Source organism: Electrophorus electricus, chromosome 2, assembly GCF_013358815.1.
Source record: "Electrophorus electricus isolate fEleEle1 chromosome 2, fEleEle1.pri, whole genome shotgun sequence".
NCBI lineage: Eukaryota > Metazoa > Chordata > Actinopteri > Gymnotiformes > Gymnotidae > Electrophorus > Electrophorus electricus.
The window spans coordinates 21992126-22013692 of NC_049536.1; the positions used below are offsets into that span (position 1 = coordinate 21992126).

A 21567-nucleotide genomic window follows, 5' to 3' on the forward strand; every position below is an offset into this window, starting at 1 on the left:
CCCAGGTCTGCAGGGTGGATTGGAGAGGGAGAGAGAGACAGAGAGATAGAGCATGAGATAGAGAGAGAGCGAGAGCAAGAGAGTGAATGTTTGCTCATTACTGCCTTCACACTGTGGTTGGTTCACTCCTACCAGCAACAAATCCTGAGCACACACATCCATTCTGTCTGACACTGCCCCTGAGAACAGTGAAGATGATCTCACACACACACACACACACGCACACACGCACGCACACACACACACACACACACACACACGCACGCACACACACAAACACGCACACACACAAACACAAACACGCACACATGCTGTCCTTAACACAACTACACACACACACACACACAGTCCTTAACACAACTACACACACACACACGCGCACACACACACACACGCACACACACGCGCACACACACGCGCACACGCTGTCCTTAACACAACTACACACACACACACAGTCCTTAACACAACTGCACACACACACACACACTGTCCTTAATACAACTACACACACATATGCATCTCAACACTATAATAATTCTCCATTCCTTACGTAATGGCCCCTGATGTGGTACCAACATGGCTGGACTATCTGCAGTTATATGACATGACTTTCATTATGTGCTGAGTTTGAGTGCAGATGCTTGTGCATGCTGACCTGTGTGTGTGTGTGTGTGTGTGTGCGTGTGTGTGTCTGTCTCTCTTTTGTGGTTCCGTTGCTCACAGAGCACAAAGACCTGGCGCTCTCCAGAAGGAACTGGAAGTTTCCAGAGTTTCCAGAATGCCCACACATCTCTCTGCCTGAGCGAGCAAAATTAGTCATCTCTTAATTATCAGCATTAGCATAGATCCCTTCTCATCTTTCTCCCTCTCTCTCCCTCCCCCAGTACCCATTAATGAATCATATGGAACTTCACTACTCATGCCAGTCTCAGCTGTGAGGAAAAACAAAACAGCGGCCCCTCAGCCTTTCAAAGTCAGGAGAGACAGAGCGAGAGAAGGAGAGAAAGAGGAAAGAAGGTAGAAGTGATTTAAAGACAGAGAGGGAGAAAAATAGTCCTGACTATAAGGGCTGTGTCCTTATTCAGGAGACAAGAGAGCAATATCAAGATATAAAGATCCTCCGTTGTTCTCTTCAGGCCGAAGTGAGTACTGAGTCAGTACTCACTTCCCACCTTTTCAGTACTCACTCCCCACCCATTCAGTCCTCACTCCCCACCCATTCAGTCCTCACTCCCCACCCATTCAGTACTCACTCCCCACCCATTCAGTCCTCACTCCCCACCCATTCAGTCCTCACTCCCCACCCGTTCAGTGCTCACTCCCAACCCGTTCAGTGCTCACTCCCAACCCATTCAGTACTCACTCCCAACCCGTTCAGTGCTCACTCCCAACCCATTCAGTCCTCACTCCCCACCCATTCAGTCCTCACTCCCCACCCATTCAGTACTCACTCCCCACCCGTTCAGTACTCACTCCCAACCCATTCAGTGCTCACTCCCAACCCGTTCAGTGCTCACTCCCAACCCATTCAGTCCTCACTCCCCACCCATTCAGTCCTCACTCCCCACCCATTCAGTACTCACTCCCCACCCATTCAGTACTCACTCCCCACCCGTTCAGTACTCACTCCCAACCCGTTCAGTGCTCACTCCCAACCCGTTCAGTACTCACTCCCAACCCATTCAGTACTCACTCCCAACCCGTTCAGTGCTCACTCCCAACCCGTTCAGTGCTCACTCCCAACCCGTTCAGTGCTCACTCCCAACCCGTTCAGCCCTGCAGGTCGTCTGGGGTCGAGGCGATGGGCCATGCTGGGAATTAACACAATTAAAACACGCTTTAGTCTTTTGTGTCCTCCTTCCTTTTCCTTTGTCCTAGTCAATCATGACAGTGACTCCAGTCATTTGGCACAGACAACACAGTTCCCTTCCCAGTCTTTAAATGATAAAGAAAAGACTGGTATTCTGGCTCAACAACAAGCTGCCCATTCCCACAAGCTTTGACTGCTATGTGACTACTTATCTCAATGCCATCTTGGCTCAAATGTTGTGCAACCCATGTGGCTTTGACAACTACCCAGCAGCCATTTTGGCTCGACCCACGCAATACATTCTCTGTGTTATGAGCAATAATGAGGCTATGTGGCCCCTGTCATTTCTTTCATCTCTCTATAGTGTGAGGCTTGAGTGGAGATGAACAGATTACGGGACAGATTACGGGACTATGCGGTCCTGAGCAGCTCTCATCTAACAGATGGTTCTACAGCAATGAGCCATCGAGTCCTGTGGAGCTCTCAAAAATCCTGCTAAAAGCTTGGAGGACATTTGGTTGCAAACAATCACACTAGCTACTGAAGTCCTTCTACGCGAGCGCAGGTCCACACTATCTTTGTGAAGTTCTGCCTTCTGTTGGCTAGGAGAGAAGAACATCTTCGAGCATGTGCCGTGCAAACATTTCTCTCAGAATGTTTCCCAAGTTTGATCTCAGTTTTTCGGAGCCGTGGTGGGCGGATTGGCCATAAGGGCTTTTCCAAGCTGCTGGACGGCCTGGCACTGAGCAAACTGGAACAAGCCCCTCCCACTCCCAGCCAGAGATCTCACCCAGGCTCACGGTTACGCTGCCATGGCTCCACCTTTTAACCAGACCAGACTCTGATCTGTCCACGCCTTGCTTTGTTTCACTGCATCTTTGTACAAGGCCAGCTTGCCACTTGGCATCACTGTAGGCAGGGTCTCAGGAGGTTAAATGCATGGACTACAGAAAAAAACCCTTTAATAAAGTGCTCTGCTCAGTCTGTCTTTAACACGCTCGGCTGACAGGTCGCTCTTGACCTTTTCACATTTTCCGGCAGGTTATTTCTTCTGGTTTAATTGGTGTTAAACGCAGGTTTGAATGCTTTCTCCTGAAGCTCTCCCATCATGCACTCAGCCCTGTTCGTGATGTCAGACACTGAGCTCTTACTAACATGAACATTTGATTTCAGACTAATCTGACCTAAACACCAATCCGCCAACGTTCCGATTCTTGTTCTTTGCCTACTTTTAAAGTTCATAAATAGTTTCTGCGTTATCAGACCGGGAAAGCACGGCACTCAGAAAGGCACGCTGTGTCGAGGGGGTAGATACCACTGGTGTTAATACGAAGGGACACGTGGTTATTTTAACAAACAGTTCCGACTGCAATCGTTACAGTTTACATATAAATCCTCCGTCTGGGAGATAAAGCGCATTTAAAGTGTTGGAAGTGTGTTTGTGTCACTGTGCACCGGTGGCGGGAGCGATGCGTTGCGTTCCAGCAGGGTTCCACGCTTCTGTGAAACGCCGCGGTGCGTTTTTAACGGACGACCGGTCTCTGGGCTCCCAGTGGCAGCCACGGCATGTTGTGTCATACGGGAGCAGGTAGGCTGGTGAGCGGTGGCATCTTGGTTGGAGGGTTTCCACCACACTCTATTTCTGGCTGGCTCTTCTGCGTAGGAGGCAGCGGACAGGCTCCACAGACAGACTGGGCTGCAGGGTTGATGCAGTTTGCTGTGGTTAATTAATGATGTTTGGAGAATCTCGGACAGAGAGGCGTTAGCCCGTGTGCACAGCCCTGCGCACCAAATAAAAAAACAACCTCAGAAACTGATTTATCTCACCGGCATCTCGTAACTTGTAAACACTATATACGGAAAGGGCTGTCAGGGCGTGTGTGTGTGTGTGTGTGTGTGTGTGTGTGTGTGTGTGTGTGTGTGTGCGCGCACGCGCGTGTGTGTGACTCAAACTGAGCTGTCTGAGTTAATAAGCCATCAGTCAGTACGCTCTTCCTACCATTACACTCACCATCCTGTGCTATAATATAATGCAGTGAGGGATCATGGGATACCGCCTGTATAATGAGTGTGACAGACCTGTGTGCGGCAAGACGCACGTCAGGGTGTGAGGTCACGCCAGGAGGCGCGCGGCTCCTCACGCCGTGGGTTCCTTCCCTGCGGGTTAATTAGATCAGAGTGGAGAACACTGCTGGAGGCCATTCTGGCTCATCACCACAGTCCATACACCCGCCCCAACTCAGGGGCGGGAGCTTAGCGCGTGTTCTCAGGGCTCCTCCGTCTTTCTCACGCTATTATCGATCGTGGGATCGAGAGTCCACGTGACGGCGAGTCCCTTCAAGCTCACTGCTCTTGCCTCAAAGTAAGCGTTCGTCCTCCGGGCCATAATTACCCGACGCGCGCCACGTTCCCAGAGCACTCGTCATTTGCAGTGACGTGGATAAGTGCACGTACTGATTGTGGCCGTGAGTTTTATGCAGAATCCACAGGACGAACTTATGCACAGCAGTCACAGGACGCACGGGCCCTCTCGGGACACATGTTGAAACTTTTACAGCCCTGGCATACGATGCTTCTCTGTCCTTGCTATTCTCGCTTTCATTTCCTTTAATATTCTTAGTCTCTCTCTCTCTCTCTCTCTCTCTCTCTCTCTCTCTCTCTCTCTCTCTCTCTCTCTCTCTCTCTCTCTCTCTCTCTCTCTCTCTCTCTCTCTCTCTCTCTCTCTCTCTCTCTCAAGGTCAAGTATGCTAATCACATTTATCCTGAGGTACCTTACACTGAACCAGGTACGCGCACCTCCAGGGGTCAAAGTTCGTCTCCGCCACTACTCTATACAATTACTATCAGAGTGGGGCCCGCTGTCACCATGACAACTGGGATCACGTTTGCAGGAGACGTGTGATGGGGATGAGATGTGACTGGTGCTGGGAGACCAGGTAGTCTGGTAGCCAACAGAGGGCCCCAGACACTGGCAACGCTCATCTCCAGTAAATAACCAGTAAATAACCAGTAAATAACCAGTGACTACTTACCAAGTCACTCAGCTCAGGGCAGCAGGCTGTGAATTGCAGCCATCATGGTTTGTTCTTTTTGAGGCTTTGTATGGGAATCCCACACCACTTGTTCAATGTAAATCTGGCGCATGTGTGTTTGTGTTTGTATATGTATAAGCATGAGTGTGTGTGTGTATGATTGCATATGAAACCAGTAGGGTAGATAAGTTTATAATCCCTAAGCAAAGCAGACTCATACTCATACACACACACACACACACACACACACACACACACACAAACACAAACACACACAACACAAACATGTCACAGGTGGCAAACAAATGCCAAATAAAATGTTTTATTCTGGAATATTAAATAGTGCGACCAGCTGGGAGACGATGTCCATCAGTGTATCTCAGATACAGACACACACATACACACACACCAAATCACACAGACTCAAATCAACAGGCATTTATATCATAACCAGGTCCAAGGTGACCACAGTGTAAGACACCCAAGCAGACGACTTGGTGTGACTCACCATCGTCAGTGCTCCATTTAGCCTGTAGGGGGCGTGGTTTGGACGGTGGCTGTCCATGTCTCATGGGCCTGGTGACTGACTCTGTGGAGCAGACAGAACACAGAGCACATACTGACGGATTTGACGGATCACCACTGGAGTCCAACAACAGAACAGCGGGACGGAATTGTGTATAATCAACTACCACCAGACATGAAGGCAGGTGCACACACACACACACACACACACACACACACCTTTAGTCCTTCAGTTGACTGAGAAGAACTATGACAATATAGAGGGGTCATAGTTCTAAAAGAACAATTGCGGCAGGGAGAACGGTTGAGTATGCTAATGATATGGTAATTTAATCTCCTAATTCATTCAGAGAAATACTTGTAATGCCAAGCACTACTTATGTCTAAAACACACAGACACTCCTGACATACACCCACCCCCTCACACCCACACACACACACACACACACACTTACACATACACACATTTTATCAACATCCAGGCCTCTCTATCTCAGAGATGAATAAGGCAAGTCCACTGAGTGTGTGTGTCTACACAGGTGTGTGTACAGTCCCTCCCTACACTGAGTGTGTGTGTCTACACAGGTGTGTGTAGTCCCCTCCCTACACTGAGTCTGTGTGTCTACACAGGTGTGTGTACAGTCCCCTCCCTACACTGAGTGTGTGTGCCTACACAGGTGTGTGTACAGTCCCCTCCCTACACTGAGTGTGTGTGCCTACACAGGTGTGTGTACAGTCCCCTCCCTACACTGAGTGTGTGTGCCTACACAGCTACACAGCTGTGTGTACAGTCCCCTCCCTACACTGAGTGTGTGTGCCTACACAGGTGTGTGTACAGTCCCCTCCCTACACTGAGTGCGTGTGCCTACACAGGTGTGTGTACAGTCCCCTCCCTACACTGAGTGTGTGTGCCTACACAGGTGTGTGTACAGTCCCCTCCCTACACTGAGTGCGTGTGCCTACACAGGTGTGTGTACAGTCCCCTCCCTACACTGAGTGCGTGTGCCTACACAGGTGTGTGTACAGTCCCCTCCCTACACTGAGTGCGTGTGCCTACACAGGTGTGTGTACAGTCCCCTCCCTATACTGAGTGCGTGTGCCTACACAGGTGTGTGTACAGTCCCCTCCCTATACTGAGTGCGTGTGCCTACACAGGTGTGTGTACAGTCCCCTCCCTACACTGAGTGCGTGTGCCTACACAGGTGTGTGTACAGTCCCCTCCCTATACTGAGTGTGTGTGCCTACACAGGTGTGTGTACAGTCCCCTCCCTACACTGAGTGTGTGTGCCTACACAGGTGTGTACAGTACCCCCGCTACAGGTCTCTGTCTTTCTCTGTGTTGACCCCCCTACACACACACACCTTCAACCCCTGCTCTCCATCTCTCCATCTCTTCTTCTCTCTGCCGTTCTGTCAGGCACCGCTGGGCTGGTAACCAAACCCTCCCCACTGACAAACAAACAGCTGACAATAAGAAACAGAAGAAAAACTAAACCAATTTCCCCAACGTCAGCTCCACCCATCTTCCCCGAAGGTCTGTCTGTGAGACGGAGCAGTAAAAGAGACCATCTCAAGCAATCAGCGTCCACTGTGTCCGCCTTTGTCTCTCTTTCCATCTGCCTGTGTTTCTCTCTGTTCTCCTCTCTGTCTATCTTGATGAGTCGGGCTGTTGTTTGGGCTGGTAGGTCATTCCAGATGTGGGTTGGTTTGGCCCTCTGTGTGGCTCTGACCGGTAGCACCGCGTACAGAAAAACAATTTAGCCCCGAATAGCTCACCCACTCTCATGTGTTTACCCCTGCAAACATTCTACAATCCAATGTTTTTAATTAGCAAGCTTCATTTTTGGAAGTGTGACGAACGCCCGAGTGCCGAAGGGCGTGGAGCAGGACGCACAGACTCCCGTGGCTGTGAAATGCATTTAATAAGACGCAACGTAGACAGTAACTGTGGCACTCACGTATACCAGTAATGGATAACATAACTTCTACAATTAACACGGACAGCTCACACGTAACTGAAGACACATATACAGATACACAGGCACAACAGCTAAACAAACATTAAGAGCTACACGAATACGGGCATTAACATTATACGCAGATGGTAACAAACAATGACCAACAGTGAGGGGAGCTCCAACAGGGGTTTAAATAGCCCAACAAATACTGACACTTAGCCCTGTACAGGTGCGTGCCCTCATGGGGGTGTGACCACAAACGAGAGTAGCCCCCCCGTGACTTGTGGGGGGGGGGGGGTCCCATGACAGGAAGACCTTGTATTTGCCAGTTAGTGACCAGCTTACTTTTATTTTATTACAGGATGGTTAAAAACCATTTCCAGCCATCAGACTTCACATCCTGTTTAAATATTTGGTATTTCCTTTATGTTAAATTGCACCTAAATGTTAAGATGAGGGAACAAAAACCAAAATAGCTCCATCACTGCCAAAACAGAAGGAAGCATTAGCAATAAATGTCCCCCATGTACAGATTTACCAGAACCCCCATGGTCAACATGGCCTTGGTCCAGCATACGTGATCTCAACACCTTACTGCTGATTCCTACTCCTGCCTGCCCATTTGATAATTAAATAACCCCAAAGCGATTGATAGCAACCAGAATATGTTAACAGAATTACGCAGCAGCCAACACTGCTAAACTTGTGCTGCAGAAAACACATTCAATCGAGTGTTCGGTGATCTGTGACGGAAGCAAATTTGAAAAGAATCTTCGAAACCTTTAAGCCAGTTTCTCACAACTAAAAGAGGGCTGCTTAGGTCTGAGGTATAAGCAAAAAAAATATATATAGACATATAAATATAAATAATATTGCCCTTGAATTGCCCTGGATAGAGAGAGAAAGAGACAGAGGAGAGGCTAGCTATCAGAACACTGCATCAAAAGATGCTTAATCAAACCATGCAACATATTTACTGAGACATACAGACTTCACCTGCAGTTAAACACACACACACACACACACACACACACACACACACACACAGAAATTGCTGCAAATTTTGCCGTGAACCATCCAAAATCAAAGCTAACTGTTCAGCAGAACAATTCACACTGAGACTGTTAAACTAAAAATGCAACACCAGCATTCTTCTTTCCTCTCCCTTTATCTCACACTCCTCTCTTCCTCTCCCTCTCTCCTCCCTTCCTCTCCCTCTCTCCTCTCTTCCTCTCCCTCTACCTCCCCCTGATGCTGTGTGGGGTTGTGCTGAGTTGGCACTGTCCAGTAGTGAGTGGCCCAAGGCAGTTGATTGAGTGTGTTTGGAACCTCTCTTCTCTTGACGGCCCACAATACACTTGTGGTTCACCCCCCCACATGCACACACACCGTCATACAGCCCACACTACACCTGTGGTTCACCCACACACACACACACCGTCATACAGCCCACACTACACCTGTGGTTCACCCACACACACACACACCGTCATCCAGCCCACACTACACCTGTGGTTCACCCACACACACACACACACACAGACACACACACACACTGTCATACAGCCCACAGTCCGGCTGTGGTTCCCCCCGCCCCACACACAGTCATATAGCCCACAGTACATCTGTGGTTCACCCCCCCCCCACGGTTACACAGCCCACAGTACACCTGTGGTTCACCCACACACACACACACACACACACACCGTCATACAAGTACACCTGTGGTTCACCCACACACACACACACACACACACACACCGTCATACAGCCCACACTACACCTGTGGTTCACCCACACACATACACACCGTCATACAGCCCACAGTCCGGCTGTGGTTCACCCCGCCCCACACACAGTCATATAGCCCACAGTATATCTGTGGTTCACCCCCCCCCCCATGGTTACACAGCCCACAGTACACCTGTGGTTCACCCACACCCACACACACACCCACACTGTCATACAAGTACACCTGTGGTTCACCCACACACACACACACACACACACACACACACACACCGTCATACAGCCCACAGTACACCTGTGGTTCACCCACACCCACACACACCCACCCACACACACACAGTCATACAGCTAACAGTACAGCCCTGCTGTGGTTCACCCACCCACACACACACAGTCATACTGCTAACAGTACAGCCCTGCTGTGGTTCACCCACCCACACACACACAGTCATACAGCTAACAGTACAGCCCTGCTGTGGTTCACCCACCCACACACACACATAGCCGCTGCAGCCAGACGCCACCAGCCAACTTCATATGAGAGCCAGAGAGAGAGAGCATGGGATGGGATCTCACCATGGGGTCTGTGCATTCCTGTGTGTGTGTGCATGTGAGTGGGTGTGGGTGTGTGTGTGTGTGTATGTGTGTGTTCATACGTGTGTTTGTGTGTGTGTGCGTGCGTGAGCATGTGTGTGCATGGTTGTATTCTGAGAGATAAGAGAATAGACTCTATAATCCAGTTCTCTGATTCCTGCATTACAAACCCTGACTCCACAGATCCACATATATACACACACACACACACACACAACCTATCCACTCCTGCTCTCTACTACTGGAAACACTGGTGCACACGCTTCAGTCCGTCTGCAGGAACATGTCATCACGCTAAAGAACACCGCTGCTAAACAATCAACTCAAGGGGCAGTGGTAGCTCAGTGGTTAAGGTACGTGACTTGTAATCGGAAGGTTGCTGGTTCAAGCCCCACCACTGCCTTTAACCCTCAATCGCTCAAGTTGTACTCACTCATAATTGTAAGTTGCTTTGGATGAAAGCATCTGCTAAATGCCTTAAATGTAAACCTGTTCATACCTCAAGTGAGACATAGTAGACTCCTTTTATACATGACTCCAAGCTAAATATCAATACCACCACCAGTCTGGACATGCGCATACTGCTCCAAACGTTTGCTTTTGGTCCTGCCAAAGCCCCCAGTTGCTATGAGACCCGGAAGGGAGCTGAGTGTGACCTGTCTCGCAGTAATGCTGAATCCCTGCGTTAAGATCAACATTATGGTCACAGCACTGTAACCGGCTGCGTCTTAATCTCAAACTGCATTAGCGTCCTTTAACCTTGTGGCGCGTTAACGCTAATCTCCGTTTCCCTCTCCACTTCCTGCCTCATTCTGGCTTTTATCTCCGGGGGCCGTTATTAATCAGGGGAGCGAGGCGTTCAGGCCTGCAGGGGAATAAATCGATGGGCGTTTGACTGTGGATAAGGCCTCTTTACTGCCAGGGGGCTAAATTGGCCGTTATATCATTAACTGGACACTGTGTTCTTGCAATGACCTTTAGAACAGGTAGATGCACACTTTTGCCCTGGTTTAATAGATGTGTTAAGGTAGAAAATGGAGAAGAGAGAGAAATAAAGAGAGAGAGAGAGAGAGAGAGAGAGAGAGAGAGAGAGAGAGAGAGAGAGAGAGAGAGAGAGAACATGAAGAAACAAGAGAGAGAGATATACAGTATGCATGTGTTAATAGTACATGCAGTTGTTTCACTCATGGGTGTATGTGTATATGAATGGTTTTTCACTGTAGTTAAATGTGCTGTGTTTGCCTGTGTATGTGTGTGTGTGTGTGTGTGTGTGTGTGTGTGTGTGTGTGTGTGTGTGTGTGTATATAAAGGTGTGTGCAGGACAAATAAATGGGAACAGTCAGGCAAATGTCAGGATATGGCTGACATTTTAATGGCTACACAGTACAGTTTATATGAAATCGCATATTGCTTCAGTCAACATCTAGCAGAGAGAGAGAGAGAGAGAGAGAGAGAGAGAGAGAGAGAGAGAGAGAGAGAGAGAGAGAGAGAGAGAGAGAGAGAGAGAGAGAGAGAGAGAGAGAGAGAGAGAGAGAGAGCGTGGGAAGGGGTGAGGGTGGAATGCAGACAGAGGAACATTAGGCGCAGACTCCTTGTTAGCTGGTATTATGACGTATAACAGGTGGTGATGGTGGTGAAGAGAGACGCACGCTGGCGTCCCCTCTGTGCAGCCTGAATGGATCAGCCCTTGATCTGTCATCTCCAGAACAGATCACAGAAGAAAAGGCTTTCTGGAGGAACATTGCTCTCACTTCACACACATGCAAGATTATCTCCTGCTCTCTTTGCGTGCCTACATATTTGTGTGTGCTTATGCTTGTGTGTGTGTGTGTGTGTGTGTGTGTGTGTGTGTGTGTGTGTGTGTGTGTGTGTGTCTGTGTGTGTGTGTGTGTGTGTGTGTGTGTGTGTGTGTGTAAAATGGATCTAAGCAGTATATTCGAGTGCAGTTATTTTGATCTGTTTGCTAAGAAGTCTTTTGAAAAAAGAAATGTTTTAGCCGGGTTTCCACTTAAACTCTAAGGAAGGAAAACTTTTTAATTAGCTCTGCCCAATTAAATAGTTAAACATAACAAACACCAAAAAAGGAAGAAAAAAATCTATACATTTGACTTAGCTTTTTGCCTAGCATGTCAATACGAGCTATATTCTAAAATCAATGTTTAGCCCTAAGAGACCAATCAGATGTTTCAGCATTGACAGAACGGCCAATCAGATCGGCCTGGTTAAGGCTTATACAACAGCGACTGGACATGACTTTACTTGACCAATCAGATCTCTCCCTCCACCACAGCCAACCAACTGAAGAAAAGGGGAGGGTCAGGCAGACTTTTCTGAGCACAGTGACTGCTCAGGGGCTAAAATCAACCACAACTGTTTGCTTCTTAACCTTGAAGTTCCAGGAACCGGTTACATGTACAGCTAGTTCCTAAAGAGACCTCATGGATATCCCCAGGCATATAAGACATATTGACTTCCTCACTTCTATGCCACACCATTACCAGGAAATGTCACGGTACGCCATTTGTCCACCTCTTTGTATAGTTCTGAATTATTTGTAACAAAGCTGCAATTTGTTTGAACTGCTTAATCAGATTCTGTTTGAAACCTCTTGGCGCTGCTGTGTCTGGGTGTAGGTCACAGTGTCGTATCCGTGGCGATGTTTGTTTTTCCAGCGCCACCTGCTATCACTGTGAGCCTCTGTGAAACACGCCTAAAAGTTCAGTCTCTACGCGGTAGTCAGTCTAGAGATTCGTGCTCCGCTGTTCGTGTTTTTAGATGTTGCTGACGTATGACGTCTATGTGGACCGACTTGCCACGTACTCGTCCCGGTGTCTCGGGCGACCGAGTTCCTCCCGCTCCGATGGAATCTGGGCCATGTTGGTGTCCCGCAGCTGCAACGCTTGGCCACTCTAATGAGAGCGCACGTATTGCCTTGGTTATGGGCGTGCTAGGCGGAGCGGACAGAGTGGGGGGGGGGGGACCCCTTCCTTCCCTCTACACGCTCTTCATTCTCTTTATTTCCTACTATTTTCCTGCAGGGCTTCACTTCGTTCTGCTTCAAGAGCGATGGTTAAGAAATCAGCCCCTCCGATACAAACTTTATCAATGTGTCAGACTATGAGGCCTCTCTCTTTTCACCTCATCACCGATTTCTTGTAAAAACTCTGAATGCATGAATATATTAACAAAGGGCTGATTCTTACAGTGCAGTTCCCTCTCTGGAATCTGATGGTTTGATTTGTGTCGCAGGCTGACGACTGATCGGCGATTCCCCTCCAGGTGTCTCATTTCAATCTAATCCATTTATTGTTGTCTCTCGCTCGTTCTCTCTCTCTCCCAGTCTGGCTGAGACGGACGCGGCATCAGGTGCCACGGAGCAGAAAAGCCTCCTGAAATGAGAGCGGCTGTCAACGAGGCCTTCGGTGTGGAATCACACTGATTGTCCTTTTAAAACCCTCGTGTTTGACAAGGGGAGATGCGAGAGACGCAAAGAGGACAACAGAGAGGACAGGAGAGGTGAAAAAGGGGAAAACGAAGTGTGTGTGTCATTGTGTGTGTGTGTGAGTGTGTGTGTGTGTGTGGGACTGACTGCCAGAGATGGATGGAAATCCATCCCAAGACCTATAACAAGGTCTATAAGGCCTATAGCAAGACACTAGACTGGGGAAACATGCCCACACACACACACACACACGCCCACACACACACTCATGCCCACACACACACACGCCCACACACCACCTATCACCATTAAACTGACATGCACACAGAAAAGCCTCATTTACTGTGTAATTACACTGACATTTCTGTACCCAAATATGTTTTGCACATCCCGGGCCAGTTTAGTCAGGGAAATAGCTGCTATTTTGTCATGTACAGTCATGGCCAAATGTTTTGAGACTAGCACAAATTTTGGTTTTCACAAAGTTTGCTGTTTCAGTTTTTATGGTGGCAATTTGCATTAACTCTAGATTGTGAAAAGTGATCAGATGAATTGCAATTCATGCAAAGTCATTCCTTGCCTTAATCACAACTTAAATCACAAAAATTATTGGATTCCAGCCACTGCATTTCAGCCCTGCCACAAAATGGCCTGCCAACAATATTTCAGTGATCTTCTTGTTAGCTCAGGATAAAGTGTTAACAAGGACAAGGCAGCTGATATCACTCTGTCATGCTGATTAGAAGAGCAGACTGGTTGCTTTAAAAGGGTGGTGGTGCTTGATGTTTTCTTCTGTTAACCATGGTTACTTCCAAGGAAACACATACAGTCATCATTGCATTGCATCAAAAGGGCTTCACAGGCAAGGACATTGCTGCTTGTAAGACAGCACCTAAATCAACCATTTATTGAATCATCAAGAACTTCAAGGAGAAGGCTTCAGGGCACCCAAGAAAGTCAAGCAAGCGCCAGGACCTTCTCCTAAAGAGGATACAGTTATGGGATTGGGCCACCACCACTGCAGAGCTTGCTCAGGAATGGCAGAAGGCAGGTGTCAAGAAGGGCATCAAAGAAGCCACTTCTCTCCAAGAAAAACATCAAGGATAGGCTGACATTCCGCAGGAAGTATAGGGATTGGACTGCAGAGGACTGGGATAAAGTTATTTTCTCTGATGAATCCCACTTCAGACTGTTTGGGACATCTGGACAAATGATTGTCCGGAGATGAAAAGGTGAACGCTACCATGAGCCCTGTGTCATGGCAATAGTGAGGCATCCTGAGACCAATCATGTGTGGGGTTGGTACTCATCCAAGGGAGTGGGTTTGCTCAAATTTTGCCTAAGAACACTGCAATGAATAAGGAATGGTATCAAAACATCCTCCAAGAGTAACTTCTCCCAATGATCCAGGAGCAATTTGGTGATTAACAGTGCTCTTTACAGTATAACAGAGCACCATGTCACAAGGCGAAAGCAATAAAGTCGCTCGGTGAACAAAACATTGAAATTTTGGGTCCACGACCAGGAAACTCCCCAGATCTGAATCCCATTGAGAACCCTTAGTCAATCCTCAAAAAGAGGGTGGACAAACAAAAACACAGGAACTGTGATCAACTCCAAGCACTGATTAGACAAGAATGGGCTGCCATCAGTCAAGATTTTGCCCAGAAGCTGATATCCTTTGCTTGAACTGGATGTATATGTCAATAAAAAGTTTTCAAACCTATGAAATGCTTATAATTGTGCTTCACTATACCATATAAAACATTTGACAAAAGGAACTAAAAAAGCTCTCAAAACCTTTGGCCATCTGTAGTTTATATATGAGTGTCTGTGTGTTGTGTGTGATGTTTTATGTGACATATGCACATGACTCACAAGTACGCATTTGTCACGAACTTGTCGCACACAACCGGACCATGAACAGGCTGCAAATACAAAAGACCATCTGCATAAATGTTGAGAAAGTAGAAAGAGTTTAAAATATCACTGTGTGTGAGAATGTGTGTGTGTGTGTGTGTGTGTGTGTGTGTGTGTGTTTGACTGTGGTAGAACACTGTCTGCACCTGTCAGTGAGTGTTTCCAAGGAAACAGACTTCTTCCTGAATCAACACATGTACTGATAATTACTGCTGGGGCCAAACACACACACACATGCACACACACGCACACACACATGCATACACACACAGAGACACACACACACTGACTGCTGGTTTGAACAGTTGCATTCTGCATCATCCTCATGCTGGTAAAATCACAAAACAAATTTTCTTAAACTTTATAAACTTTTTATTGTTTTGCACAATCCAAAAGTACCTTTACGAATAATCAACCAATTTTTGCACATTCGTGTATTTATGTGTGTGTGTGTGTGTGTGTGTGTGTGTGTGTGTGTGTGTGTGTGTGTGTGTGTGTGTGTGTGTGTGAATTCATGTTCTGCCAGAACAGACTTGGCCTGTGTGCCACAGCCAAACAGAGCACAGTGCACATCAGCACTCATATGGAGCTAATGAGGAGATTTACAAGGTCTAAACACACACACACACACACACACACACACACACACACACAAAATCTAAAACTGACCTGATTAGGTCTTTTTTTAAGGAAGTGTTTTGCTGGGGTTTGCAGTGTAAGACTTCATTGCAGTGCTTTTCCTTTTGGTATCCTCTCTCTGTCTCTCATTAACAGTGGTCATGTCCCGTGTTTATGTGCCTGCTAGCTCCATTGCCCTGAGCAGCTATGCCTGATTAAACTGTCTTTTGGCCCCTTTCTCTCCCTGTATTTTCAGGGTAGCCTAATGACCCTACACAGAAAGTGATGCTGCAACCAGCTTCCCCAGCGTCGTATGATGGACGTGCTGCGCAGCTTCACTAAACGACTCTGAAATTTATCACAACCAGAAACAGCAGAGACAGAATCTGTGTGTGTGTGTGTGTGTGTGTGTGTGTGTGTGCGCATGAGAGAGTGAGAGAGATAGATAGAGAGACTGTGACAGTAAGGAACAGTCAAAGAAAGTCTAACATTGTAAGTTACACACTACTTGTTATCTGTCAGATAAACTATTTTTAAATTTCGGTTAATATACACACAAACAAAAAGACTGTGATAAGTGTCTGTTTCTATGTGTGTGTGAGTGCTTCTGTGTGTGTTTCTGTGTGTGAGTTTGAGTGTCCGTGTCTGCGTGCTTGTGTGAGAGAATGTGCATATATAGGGGCAAGAGCTGGAGTGGAATCCTTGCAGTGTGGCTTAGACGATGTCTTTGTACAGTTCCAGATAAGAGACCAGCCCAGAGGGGACCATCACTGACCTTTTTAGTCATAACATACTCACTCTCTCTCTCTCTCTCTCTCTCTCTCTCTCTCTCCCCCTCTCCTCCCCCTCTCCCCCCCCCCCCCTCAGATGTTGCATATCAGACAGAACATGTCGAGGCTCTCCCGGGGCAGTACCAGGTCAGATTTCTCTGCTGTTAGAGTGCTTCGTGTGAGCCTGCATATCTGACAAAACACAGTATGAGTCAGTTCCTTCAGGGCACAGATAGCTCCATCCGGCCCCGGACCACTGGAGCGTCCGCTGTCCTCCCACTCTTCTGGGAAGCATAGCCTCTGTCTGAGGGCACGCACGCACACTCACGTGTCCTATTTCACTTGGGTGTGAAGTATCCCCCAAGTGAGGTCTCTTCAAGTATCACATACCGATTTGCGAGGTCTTAAAAACAGGCAGCTCGCCAAGGTGTTGAATATCACTCACCACCATGCCTTGTACTCGGCTCCTTGGGTGCTGTCCAGGGTGCTGAATATCACTCACCACCATGCCTTGTACTCGGCTCCTTGGGTGCTGTCCGGGGTGCTGAATATCACTCACCACCATGCCTTGTACAGTACTTAGCTCCTGGGGTGCTGTCCACGGTGCTGAATACCTCTCCACACCATGTCTTGTACTTAGCTCCTAGTGTGCTGACCAGAGTGCTGAATTTATAATGTCACATTCTTCTGCTCAGATTTCAGCATTTTTAAAATTCATATTCATTCAATTATTTCATATATAATAATGTCAGCAGACGTAAAAAGTTGTGTTAGTTTTAATATATTTTCTAATTGTACATGTACTTTATATACTGTGTATTTTCATTTTAAACATGTATTAGACATCTACGTCTCACGTGTGTGTGTGTGTATGCCCTTGAATGCTCGTGGTATGCTATTTATACACAATATAACTCATGTTATATTGTTTCTATAGTGATGACAATGTTTCTATAAAGAACAGACAAACTGTATCTTGAACATACCATGAAGACCATGCAAATGTTTATGCATGTGTGTGTGCATGTGTGTTATACAACCACTCAGCCTTCTTGGACAGAACACTCTCTTAACATATCACAGGCCTCAGCTGATGTGTTTATGCAGCTAAAGGACAGTTTGCCATTAACGATGTAGTAATGTAAGCTACAAATAATGCAGCTTAACTATTCTATGTTAAAATCTTCACTAAGAAGTTCAGCATTAAATACACTGAACTACACTAATCACGCCATCCAGTTCACTTGAAATGCTCGGTGTGTAAGCACAGAGCAGAGCAAAGTGTCCCATGTGCTGCCATTCCCATTAGCACACACTGACACAGAAACTAAAGACTTTATTATAGGAATGAGCAGCCTATTAATACCAGGAGGCCATTATGTTCGCACTGTTCCCACTTAGTAATGGGGCAATTAAACTGTATGAATCAGTGCAGTGGGTTCAATGTATATAGTCTATAGGTGCTGTGCAGTAACATCATGCACTGTGATGCACTGATCTGAGATCAGCTATTATTGATCTGCTGCGAGCCTGTTATCAGGAGAGCCTCACAAGTGCGACGCTCAATTTAAACTACAATCAGTCCTTTTTGTTTCAGCCTTGTGCTCACACTCTTACACCACCCTCTCCTCTGGCCCTGGTCTCTGTGTCTCTCCCTGCCTCTGCCACACTACCTCTCTCTGTGCCTCTCGCTCACTCTCTGTTACACACACGCACACATGCAGACACACACACATACAGTGAACCCTTTAAGGTGTAGTTAACCTCAGAATAACTCTGTTGGTTAAATTAGGTTGACTAATTTAATTTGCTTTTTTTTCCATAATTACCCTCTTTAAGATCAAATTAAGGTTCTGATCCCACCCATTACAAATCAGAGAGGCATTGTAATTGGCTTAGTGAGTGTGCAAGCGTGTGTGCATGTATATGTGTACATGTGCATTTGTGTGTGTGTGCGTGTGTGTGTGTGCGTGCATCCGAGTCTGCATGTGCCTCAGGATGTGTTTATGCATACTAGTTCTTACTACGAGTACTCATAACACATTACTCATAACACATTACACATAACATATTACTTATTACTCACTATGTGTTACTCTACACATTACTCACTATTTGTTACTCATTACTCACTACTTGTTACCCATTACACATTATTCACTACTTGTGACAAATTACTCATTACTCACTACTTGTTACTCACTACGTTACACACTACTTGTTACTCATTACACGTTATTCACTACATGTTACTCATTACACACTACTCGTTACACATTACACACTACTCGTTACTCAGTACTCACTACTTGTTATTCATTACACATTACTCACTACTTGCTACACATTACTCATTATTCATGACTTGTTACTCATCACACATTACTCACTACTCATTACATACTACTTGTTACTCATCACTCACTGCTTGTTACTCATTACAGACTATGTCACTCGTTACACATTACTCACAACTTGTTACTCATTACTCACAACTTGTTACTCATCACACATTACTCACAACTCGTTACACGCTACTTGTTTCTCATTACTCACTGCTTGTTACTCATTACAGACTATGTTACTCATTACACAATACTCACTACTTGTTATTCATTACTCACTACTTGTTACTCATTACACATTACAGATTATGTTACTCATTACTCACTACTTGTTACTCATTACGCACTACTTGTTACTCGTTACACATTACAGATTATGTTACTCATTACGCACTACTTGTTACTCCTTACACACTACTTGTTACTCATAACTCATTACACACTACTTGTTACTCATTACACATTACTCATTACTCACTACTTGTTACTTATTACTCAGAGTCTTGGTCAGTCTGTGGATTACTGTGGATATTGTAAAATGTAAAAATTAGAAATTTTGTCTGAATCTTCAGAGTTCTGGACTATAATTAATTGTATCTGGTAGTGAGAAAAAGAGGGGGTAGATGGAGAAAGAGAGAGCAGAGAGACAGAGATGAACAGAGGGAATGGGACAGAGAAGAATACAGAACGTGAGTGCACAGGTGCACAATGAAGACAGAGCAGCAGACGACCTTGGCACCTCAGCAACCTTGACCTTTCCTCCTCAGCCTCTGTCACCCAAGACCTTCACGCAGTGAATGTAATGATGTGAAGTTCAGCATCTTCACAGTGAATGAACCACTTGCCAGAACATGTGAACATCAGTTTGCTTTTTTATGAAACAGAAGGCATTTATTTGGCCTTATGATCACTGAAAGCCTTTTAATTAATTACGCTCAAATCTAAATTTATCTTCTTTAGTCGTTTTTTGTCTGTGTATCTCTCTCTCTCTCATTATTGATTGGTTGCATGTGCAGCACGGACAGAGATCAATAACATGAAATGGAAACTCTGCTGTCTGATTGGAGCCTCTTTATGTGATTTATGTGGAAGGAGAAAAGACAAAAAGGACATTTAGAGAGAGGGGGGAACAACTCACACGCACACACACACTCCTCTCCTACCTTTGTCCTGGGCTTTGTTAGGTCCCCACATCCTGAAGTAATCATCCTATAGAAAGAGAGCAATATTTAGTTCTCAAATCAGCACTCAGTGAGTAGCTTAACTACAAAGATCTTTAATAATGATCTATGAACGGTGGCCTTCAACAGAGTGAAATCTGATTTGTTCCAGAAAGCAGGATGTGACAGCCCTGCCTCCACCAGGAGATATAGGCCCTATCAAATAGGTTTGACTCAGCAAAGGCAAAACTGGCAACACGGATATTAAACATACATGGAGTAACTTCTGAAGTATATAATTTCCATCAGTCACTTAGATGAGAGCAATGGGGCTTGAACTGGGGGAGAAAAAACCCACCTCCATCCTCACAGAGGAGAGCTGATCAATTTCAGCAGTCAACTGCACATCCATGCAAAAAAGAAACCCCATGAGTCAGTTCATTTCAGCACTGAATACACACACACACACACACACACACACACACACACACACACACACACACGCACCCACACAGAAAAGAACACACACAAGCACACACACACTCACATATACTACACGTACACACACAAACAGCCAGGCAAACACACACACACACACACACACACACACACACACACACACAGCATTTGTATTGAAGTGCAGATGTATCAGCAGAGCTTGGATATTTAGTACGTGTCCGCTAAGTAGTCAGCCCTCTCCTCTGTGATTCCCCCAGACTCTTAGGGCTTAAACCAGTGCACTAACATTCCCACTGATCCCAAACCACAACTATTTCCAACAGGGCTGAATACACAAAGACACTGGCCCATTATTCTAGACACCTCTAATAGAGCAGACAGGCCAGCTACATGAGCCCAGGGAACCTTCAGATCTGGACGGGGTTTGATTCACCAGACTGATACTTGTTTTTCCTCTTTATCTCTCTGACAGAGCCAATATGAGTCTCGTAGCATATTAGCCATTGCTGAGGTGTTTTAGCTCCAACGGCGGCAGCATCTTGAACCATGGGTTCACGGACGCCACCACCCGCCGAAAGCTTAAATGGAAAAGTCATTAGGGTTGTTTCAGCTAGGAAGTGATGTGTTGTTGCTGAGTGAGATTGCAGAGTAATTGCATTCATGGAAAACATTGCAGTGGAAATTGAGTGATCAAACACAGGCAAAGCAAATCAGACTATAAGCAGACTATAATCAGACTGTAGGATTACAGCATTTGTCAAGATGAGTCGGTCACTTTACACACTTTGCAGGAGCCTATCAGGGAAAGAGAGATTGAGTATGTGTCTGGTTTGAGAGAGAGAGAGAGAGAGAGAGAGAGAGAGAGAGAGAGAGAGAGAGAGAGAGAGAGAGGGAAAGTAAATTGCTTTGGCATGAGTTGTTAATTACAATTTATTCCAATAAAATTCCATTTGAATTTGAGAGAGTGAGATAGAAGGGGTTAGGATTGGTAGATTAGAGGAGCAGGTAATCTGGAGGGTCAGGCTGGTTCTGGACCAAGGTCATATCAAATGAGGCAAAGAAGTGAACCCTGGCCAATGGAAGCCTCACTCTGTTTCACTGTCTCCCTCTCACCCTCATACATCCTCACTCTCTCTTTTCTCACTCACTCATATTTACTTTATTACATATTTAAACTCTAGT

At 46.3% G+C, this 21567-nt stretch overlaps 1 protein-coding gene across 8 annotated transcripts in view; it reads right to left on the minus strand.

Annotated features, from left to right (window-relative positions):
- Positions 1-21567, minus strand: part of spock1 (SPARC (osteonectin), cwcv and kazal like domains proteoglycan 1) — a 183893-nt gene that overhangs the window by 68179 nt on the left and 94147 nt on the right. For 4 of the 8 annotated variants that reach the window (XM_027007197.2, XM_035523810.1, XM_027007195.2 and 1 more), the window contains 2 exons: positions 19930-19975; positions 5354-5434 (listed from right to left, as the gene is read on the minus strand). In XM_027007197.2, coding sequence (XP_026862998.2) covers positions 5354-5434; positions 19930-19975 — 127 coding nt within the window. The remainder of the gene's footprint in view (positions 1-5353; positions 5435-19929; positions 19976-21567) is intronic. The other 4 variants (XM_027007199.2, XM_035523812.1, XM_027007198.2 and 1 more) reach the window with 1 other exon arrangement.